Below are 8,809 nucleotides of genomic sequence, written 5' to 3' on the forward strand. Positions count from 1 at the left end.
GGCATTAGTGGCATGGGTCTGCACTCCCTGAAGGTGATTGGGATGGAAGCCAGGTGACAATGAAGGTGACAGAACATGATGGCTGTCAAGGACAAATGGATGTCTCGCAGAATTAGCTAGGGCCATGGTTTCTGGGTGTGTGAAGGGATCATCCAGAAAAGAAGCTACATGTGGGGAAGCTACATGTGATCTCTCAGCACGATGAGAGCAAATGTCAAGAGAGCAAATGCAAGGCTTTTAAGCAACCAGCAACAGCTGAGGAAGAAGAAAAGCTGCCACTTTTCACCTCATTCTTGAGATGGTTGGTTTGGGGTTCTGCAACCTCTTCTAGTCTCAGCATTTCAATGAGGATGTTAAAAAGTGAAAATGGCTGAGAAGTAATGCTATCTGTGAAGACATCCCTTGTGATGAGCACTTAAATACCAGCCTTTCTACCTCAAAGGTAGAACACAGGAGAGTAAATCTCTGCCTGAGACTACCTAGTGCAGAGGAAAATCTCCAGGCATCAGAGATTCTTCAGCAGGCTGTGAGTATCCTGGGCTCGAAAATGAAACAAACGGAAACAGGGCACAGAGAGGTAAGCTGCACCATTTAGAAGAACTTATCCAGCAAATCTGCCATTCCTGCAAGTCTTGTAATCAATACTGCTGTCACAGAGAATAGCTCACTCAGAAATTAAATGCTAAATGAAGGACTCCATGAAATCCTACGCTCTGTATTACCTAAGATAGAGTAGATGATTGTAAGAGTCCCCTCGGGTCTTAAAAATCTATGAGTATCGTTAAAAGGATAGGCACTTCTAGAGACTAAGCAAGATGTCCTTAAAATGTTCAGGGATGTGCTTTCCTTGCAAGTTTTGCCTGAAAAATGACTAAATGATTTAGCCTAGAACTGGAAATAAGGTTGCAAAACTACCAAGTAAGCAAGCCCCAGAAATATCCAACTTCCTGCTAAGTTTCTGTTTTCCTTAACTCCAGGTGAAAACATATACAGCCAACAGAAAAGCTTTGGGTTGAAAGAGAAGAGTAAATCTCAACGGGGACACAGAGAGGAGGCCAGCTCCTCCACAGTCACATCTTGTGAATGACAGATATTGTCACACCCAGATGTACACCAGCGCTCTACAGAAATCTATTCTTTGAGGCTCCCCTGCCTCTGATGTCCATGAGAGAGATGTGATGTGGAAATGCATTTCTGCGCTCTGGGACCTGGATTATGCATCCTGCTTGGTTCAGCCTGCCTTATTAACTAGCTGGAGTTTGTCATTCTGAATGTCAGGACAGTTTTATAATGTGGGGCTCCAAAATGATATGCTGTCTAATCCTTGTTTCCTTGGGAGGCTTTCTCCATTGCTGCAGCTAGCCACGTGGCAGAGCACAGAAAGCCAGGCATTCCTACAAAGCTCATGCTATATGGCTCATCATTGCACAATATTTTCCATCATATCACTTCAAGTAGATGCTTAAGTCACTGGGAACATAGCTGATCCTCTTTATGGAGCTGTACTTCATTCAGGAAAAAGGGGTTTCAGGACCATCTCTGACATTCACAGCAGAACTTCCCTCTTCTGCACAGTTCAGCAAGTGTCAGGGCTGGTTAAGACCTTATTTTTTGCAGTTGGACCTGTTGCAAGACTTGTCCTCAAACTGCCAGGATCAAGGAGGTCTTCAATTAGAATCTCTTGAACACATTCTCATTTCAGATGGGCAAGAAATATAGTGTGATCACATTTATGAGCACCGCATAACCACAAAATAAGCCTAGCATCAGTTTCTCCCCATGTGTTGCCTTTGGGAAGCAGCATCTGAATTTTCCTACACTTTCCTACACTGTCCTCCCCCCTCCCTCCTAATAGCCACTTCTCTGCATCCTTCTCTAGGCCATTCCTCCCTTATCAGAGCTCTTACCCAGCCTGGCACTAATCCTATTTGCAGGCCACTGGCAGCTCTGGTCTTCTGAGTTCTTTCAGTGTTTTCCAGACAGACAGCAAAGTGCTGCTGTTGAATCTAAACTATAGAGTGAGCACATGGTGGGGAGGATATGACCAGTCTATGGCACATCCTGAAATTACTTTTTTTTTTGCAATAATTTGCTAGGAAATTGTCATTTAATTCCCATGCTTTAGCATGAGCTTAGAAGGAAATAAAGTTTGATTTGAACTAAATTGCTGCTGCTTTCCAAGATCCTTGCATACAGCCCCTGAGCTATAATGCAAATAATAAACATCAGCAGCTGATGACAAACAAAACGAAAGGTTGGAGGTCGGATACCCCATCCTCCCAAGTGCCTGCAAATTTCCTTCACTCCCTTTGCAGCTGCCTGTTGCTCCCTGAGATGCTCGGTATGCAGCACAACCACTGTTAGGGCAGCAACAACACTGGTGCAGAGAATGATGCTACCACCGCCAGGCCAAGTGTGGATGCTAGGGGATGGATGCTCAGGGGATGGATGCTGGGGGATGGCTGCTCTGGGCACAGATGCTAGGGGATGGATGCTAGGGCAATGGATGCTGGGGGATGGATACTCAGGGGATGGATGCTCGGAGGCACATTGGCACGCACACAGCATTCATTAAAAGCGGATTAAGAGGAACAAACAGACCAATGCTGCGGAAAAGGAATGAATGCAGAGCACAGGAATTGTTGGAGGAGTGGGTGACAGGGAGCTGATTTGGGAAGCTGGGGCTCGGGTGGTGTGTGCGGAGCCGGGCTCTTTGCCTCGGCAGTCCCTCTTAATGAACCATCAGTAAAAACTATCAGAGGGTATTTGGTGACAGGAAGATTAACCAGGCATGAAAAGTTAAAAGAACGCTGCTCAAAAGTGAGTTAATTAATTTTTTAGGATGAAAAGCAGCTTTCCCTGTTAGCCTCTGGGTTCCTCTCCCCCAAACATTAGACGAAATTGCATTGTTTACAAAAATTTATTAATACAAACTTTACACACTTTATATAACAGTTATCAAAGTCCTACTTATAGATATCAGGTGTGTCATAATACTTTGCTGAAGTTCTCTTTATATCCATTTGCACACAAAATAAGTTCTCTGAGACTAACATCTACCTAAACTATCACTGCGTCTCAGGTCTGCTCGAGGCTCAGTAAGGCTGTTGGCGTTCCTAAAAAGTACACAGAGGATAACCGAGGTGATCACTTGGTGATGCTCGCAGCTAGCCACGGAACTCGAACGGAGAAGGTCAGAAACAAAACGTCAGGAGAGCCCTATGGCATCACACCACAGCCGACACGAACACAGCAAACTCTGCCCATCGCCAAAGAACAGAAAGAAATACGACTAAAACGCAAGCCGATGTGTTGCAGCATCGTAGGGCCACTAGATAGCCATCCGTCAACTCGTGGCGATTGACAAGGTGAAGAGAAGGCACGAAAGCTGCAAAACCGCTCCCCGCGTCCCTCGGCCAAGCTGTGGGGCGGGCGGGGCCGCGGGGTTCGGAGCCGGCCCGCCCCGTCGGGCCCTGCCCCATAGCGCAGCCCCGCAGCGTGCGGAGCCGGGGCCGCCCCCGGGCTCGGGCGGTGCCTTCGGGAGCGGCCCCTCCGCGTCCTCCTCCGGAGCCCGCCCCGAGCGCTCCGCGGGTGCGCGCCGAGACAGGAGTCCGTACAGAGAGAGGTGGGGTGGAAATGGTTTATCTCGTTCGAAACCGGACCACAGGTGAACACTACACATTCTTGTATGACAAAAGGTCGGTTTTATGAAATCAATTTTACTAAGCAATAAGCCAGAATGTAGAAAAATACAATTTTACCTCCAAACTCAATAAACAAGGAACAAAAACGTTCGTCGTAGTGCATAATTCTTTAGTGGTAGCTACAACAGGGGTTCCTAGACTTGTACAACAGAGCTTGCATAAAACAGAACAAAGGAGTGAGAGAGCGTTCACAACCGTTTTGTCGGGTATTTTTTTTTTCCCCAAAAGAACATAACCCGAAAAGGTGACTCGGGCGGCTTAACAGCGCTCGGAAAGTGCCAAGAGAGGGGGAGAGGCGGGAGGGGCTGCGGGAAAAGAGCAAAACAATCCAAGGAAAAGAGCGACTCCGACCGACAAACGCACAGGCGAGAGCCTCGCTGGCTGCGGGTGGGGGGAGCACGGAGAGCAGCTCAGAGCCACGCGCGGCGCTTCGCAGCTCGCACCGGAGGGGGAGCGGGGCCGCTCCCTCTGCCCCGCACGGTGCCGTGTGCGCTCCGCCCGCAGCCGGGAGAGCGGTGCGCTTGGCACCCGCCGTCCTCGCTGCGGGTCGGCATAGGGGGGCCTGGAGGGTTTGGGGGTCTGATTTTTGGTTGTTTTTTTTGTTTTGTTTTGTTGCTTGTTTTTTTTGTTGCTGTTGGTTTGCTCGTTTAGCTATTCTCCCTCCGATAGGCACAATTTGCATCGAGCTGTTGCTGAATCCTCCTCTGCGCTCATTGCTCGAGGAGGCACTGATACGGATAGGACCAGAATCAAAGAAAAAGGGGGAAAAATAGAGAGAGAGATCGAAATCTCGAGGTCGGGGGGACCCCATCCTGCTGAGCCCTCCCTATGCACAGCGGCACACGGTGAGAACTGAGGTCTTCGCCCCCGTGGCGAATAAAAACAGTGCCCTTTTCGTTTCCGTTACAAAAATAGGAGCGCTGTTCAAAGCGGTGATTGTCTTTTTTCGTCTATTTATTTTCTATAAAAACATAAACAGCTCAGGCGAACTCTCGTCCTGGTGCAGCTTGGTATGAAGAATCGCTCTTTAGCATTCAAAGCAGTATTTATATATATATATTTATATCTCATATATAACTCAAGGATTGGTCCACAAAGTAGATCTGTGCGTTTCTCTAGTGCTTTCGTACAAAAGAAAAACCATATTATTATCAAAATATTCATTTAATGGCTTTACTTCATACATAAATACATGTTTGGGGAACACGGGAGCGGCGGTCTTTCCGTCACTTTGGAAATGACTTTTGTTTGGGTTTGGGTGGTTGGGTCTCTCTCTCTCTCTCTCTCTCTCAATCTCTCTCTCTCTCTCTCAGGACTACGCACGGCAGCGGCGGTTGCTCATCGCTACAAATACGCTACTCGGCGTCCTTTGTTTTTAACTCTTTGTTTATACCTTTTCCCCAGGACGGCCGCTAAGTATTTCTTGACAGCCATTTGTTTCCGGTAGCGGCTGTAGCTGTCCGTGAAGATGCCGTCTATGTGCCGCTTGCTGAGCGGTTCCGCCTCGTCCCCCAGGCCGCTGCTGGCACCGCTGCAAAGCACCGAGAAGGACACAACCATCAGAATGAGCCCTCCCTCCGCGCCCCAACCCCAACCCCGGCCCTAACCCCCAGCCCCGGCTCCGCATCGCGCGGCAGACAAAGGGCGGGGCGGTGCGGAGCGAGGCGTCTCCCCCCCGCCATGCATTATGCATCGCGTTCCCGGAGGGGTTCGCTCCGATGGCACCACCCGGGGTTGCCCCGCGGGAGGGACGGCCGAGCCCCGGGTGCGGCTGCTGCTCGCTCCGGCAGAGCACCGCGGGGAGATGGGGCCGCCCCGCCCCGCCCCGCCGCCCGCCGCGCTTTGTTCGCTCCCGTCCCCGCCGCAGCCCTTACCCGACCCGCTTGGCCATCAGGGAGTGCAGGTATTTCCTGGCGGACAGCTGGCCCAGGACTTTCCTGTAGGCTTTGCTGAAGATCCCATCGGTGTGCCTGCCGGGGAGCACGGCCCGTCAGCGCCCATCCCCGAGGCCCGCCCCGCGGCACTGGGCCGCCGCCTCCCGTCCTCCCCGCATCCCCCCCGGCCCCGCTCCCCGCAGCACCGCGGCCCTTCTCCTCCCCACCCGGCACCCCGGCCGGAGGTACCCACCCCGAGCCCGGCTTCTCCACCCCTTCCCGGCTCCGCGCTGGCCAGGTGGACGGGCATTACGACTATTTTCGCCCGTTGGATGTTTTCCCTTTCCCCCCGCCCCGGCCCTATCCGCAGCCCCGCTGTCACCTCTTTCCCAGCGGGTAGTACAGCGCGTACACCTCGCCCAGCGCGGACGGCGGCCCCGCCACCCCCAGCGGCTCTTGCTCGTAGGCGAAGTCCTGCAGGGTGTTCCCGTCCTCGTCGTACACCTCCTCCTCCAGCCTGCGGTAAGCACGGGCGGGGCTCAGCCGGACGTCCCCAGCCCCGTCCCAGCCGCGGGACCGTGCGCCGACGGAACGGGGCTGAGCTCGGCCCCACCGGGTTCTCCCCGCGCCCCGCTCCTCCCCGCCGCGCCCGGAACCGGGGTGGGGCCTGCGCCCGCCGCTGGGTTTCGTTGAGCCGTTCCTCTGCCCTTCGGGATCTCTCCGCTTTGCCCCCGCCCCAGCCCCTCCCCGCCGCTCTCCCTGCGGTACGATGTAGGTCACGGTACGATCCGGGCGGCTATTTTTGTCTGGGAGCTTTAGCGGAGGTATTAATAATAGATGCCGCTAAAGTGTTCGGCTCCTGCTAATAACGAAGCTGAATGGAAGGAGCCGGAGGGAGGGAGCTGGGGGCCTCCCGAGTCCCACGGCTGCTGCTTCCCGCGGGGAGCCCCGCCGGAGGCACCTCACAGATGGGACACCATAGAGGGCATCCCATAAAGGACACCCCGCAAAGGAAACCCAATAAAAGGCGCCCCACAAATGGCACCCTATAAAGGGCACCCTACGAAGGACATCCCACAAATGACACCCCACAAATGGCACCCCGATAAAGGACACCCCACAAACGACACCCTACAAATAAGAGCCCGCAAAGGACACCCCACAAGTAACACCCCACGGAGGACACCCCGTAAGGGGCACCGTGCAAATGACACCCCACAAATAGCATCCCACAAAGGACAGTCCAGAAAGAACTCCCGGTAAGAGACACCCAACAAAAGATACCCCACGAATTGCACCCCATAGAGGACACTCCACAAAGGACACTCCACGAAAGACATCCGATAGAAGACACCCCACAAAACGACACTCCACAAATAACGCCCCGCAAAGGACACCCAGCAAAGAACATCCAATACACGACACCCACAAACGACACCTCCTCTGACCCCCGCCCGCACGGCTCGTTTCTCCGCAGGACCCTCCGCTCAGAGTTCAGCACTGCGGGGCGGGACAGCGGCCCCGGCCCCAAACCAGCCCCCAAAGCCCGAATGGGCTGCGGGCAGCCGGCAGCACAACCCCAAATGGGAAACTCCGTGTGACACCCCCGACGCGAGCAGCAACTCCGACTATGTAACACAGAAAAGAAACGCGAACACCTCACGGCCGGGAGGGAGGTGGCATAAAGACGGCTAAACGCTGAGGGAGGGGGGACAGAACCCTTGCAAACTCTCTATGGATCTCGCATCCTCACGCCACCCCGACCCCAGGCAGGCACACGATGTACCCCCAAAGCGGAAGGGATCCGGGATACTCGGACGGCCCCGAGGCGTGGGGGAAACCCACCTGAGCGCCGGGTACTGGAGTCCAACGGCGGGTGAGCAGTAGACGTTGCAATGCATTATTATGCCATAGACCAGAAGGGCTAGGAGCGCTTTGCTACACATTGCCACTCTGTGCGGGAGGGAAAGGAAAAACGCTGTCAAAAAAAAAAAAAAAAAAAAAAAAAAAAGGAACAAATTAATTAATAAAAAAAAAGAATGAAAAAATAAAACGGACAAAAAAATTAAAGAATTAAAAAAATACCAAAAAAATATAAACAATAAGAGTCCCCCACGACCCACCGAGCGCAGCGGTGCCACTGCCCGCCCCGTCGGTGCCCTCCCGCTCCGGGAGGCCCCGCGAACCGCCTCGGGTCCTTACCATGAAACTGTGACACCCGGCACTGAGAGCGTGTGGCTGCGGAAGGGAAAGGGAGAAAGGGAAAAGGAGAAAAAACCCCAAAGAGGAGGGGGAAAAATAGAGCTGTCTCCCAAGTTGCGGCCGAAAGGAGTCAAAGGGCTGCCGGCATCGCCTTTTCGCTGGGCGAAGGATGAAGAAGACGCAGAAGCAGCAGAGAGTTGTTGGCTGGTTTTAGGGGAATCCACTCCGACAAAAAAAAAAAAAAAAAAAAAAGGGAAAAAAAAAAAAAGGAAAAAAAAATCGAAAAGGCCAAAAAAGTTTGCAGGCAGCCGAGCAGATCCGGAGCGGAGTCTGCAGGGGAAGGGAGCGGGGCGCGGAGCGGCGGTGCCGGAGCGCGGGGCGCGGAGAAGGGACGCGGAGCCGGCCGGGAGCGGAGGCGGGGAGCGGGCTGGCTGCGGGCGGTGCTGCCTTCCCAGCTCGCTCCCCTCTCTGCGCGCCTTCAGCCTCTTCTCCTCTCCCCGCTCGGCGGCTCCCAACTTGACCAAGCCTTCCGCAGCCCCCCGGCTGCCACGCAATTAGCGACGGAATCTTTGCAAACACCGCGCTTCGGCAGGAGCCCTCTCCGTCAACATTCGCTCCCTCGGAGGAGGACGGGCAATATTGGCTGTTGCCCCCGTGGCGGCGGACGGATTTTTATTCATGAATCAAATGCTTTTTTTTTTTTTTTTTTTTTTGCTTTTTTCTTTTTTTTCTCCCCCAGTCACGTAATAATCGGGTATCAGAAAAGACGTCACCACCCCAATTCCTCAAGGAACACAGCTCGGTGTCGTCCTCCAGGATGAGCTGAACGGGAGTCATAGGGCTTCTCATAAACACCAGCTCACGCTTCACCCCCACCCCCCCACCCCCCGAAAAAAAAAAAAAAAAAAAGAATGATACTAATAAAAAGAAATACTAATAATGTAAAAACCCACCGGTGGGAAGGGCGGAGGAGGGCGGTGCGGTGCGGCTGGCCCGTAGGTTGCCCCGCGGCCCCGCTCCGCGCCCCAG

The 8,809-nt window shown here is 53.3% G+C and overlaps 1 protein-coding gene across 3 annotated transcripts; it reads right to left on the reverse strand.

Annotated features, from left to right (window-relative positions):
* Positions 1-4,946: 4,946 nt before the first annotated feature.
* On the reverse strand, positions 4,947-8,007 carry ADCYAP1 (adenylate cyclase activating polypeptide 1). Of its 3 annotated transcripts, none has more exons than XM_090137434.1 (5): positions 7,781-8,007; positions 7,424-7,531; positions 5,961-6,095; positions 5,579-5,674; positions 4,947-5,235 (listed from the first exon to the last, which is right to left on the reverse strand). In XM_090137434.1, the coding sequence occupies exons 2-5, from the start codon at positions 7,522-7,524 to the stop codon at positions 5,049-5,051; spliced, it is 519 nt and encodes a 172-aa protein (XP_089993560.1). In that variant the 5' UTR covers positions 7,525-7,531; positions 7,781-8,007; the 3' UTR covers positions 4,947-5,048. The 3 variants fall into 3 exon arrangements, with proteins under 3 accessions (XP_089993560.1, XP_031468720.1, XP_089993561.1); XM_031612860.2 differs by having other exon boundaries at positions 7,424-7,556; XM_090137435.1 differs by lacking the exons at positions 7,424-7,531; positions 7,781-8,007 and adding an exon at positions 6,863-6,949.
* Between the last annotated feature and the right edge of the window lie 802 nt (positions 8,008-8,809).

This window comes from Phasianus colchicus, chromosome 3, assembly GCF_987193195.1.
Source record: "Phasianus colchicus chromosome 3, bPhaCol1.hap1.1, whole genome shotgun sequence".
NCBI classification, from domain to species: Eukaryota; Metazoa; Chordata; class Aves; order Galliformes; family Phasianidae; genus Phasianus; species Phasianus colchicus.

Excerpts from the sequence above, each read along its gene's own strand:
- ADCYAP1 (XM_090137434.1), bottom strand. The coding sequence starts at position 7,524 with ATGTGTAGCAAAGCGCTCCTAGCCCTTCTGGTCTATGGCATAATAATG. Across the intron at positions 6,096-7,423 it reads CTCCAGTACCCGGCGCTCAG|GCTGGAGGAGGAGGTGTACG; the intron begins GTGGGTTTCCCC and ends TGCTTACCGCAG. Across the intron at positions 5,675-5,960 it reads TACTACCCGCTGGGAAAGAG|GCACACCGATGGGATCTTCA; the intron begins GTGACAGCGGGG and ends GCTCCCCGGCAG.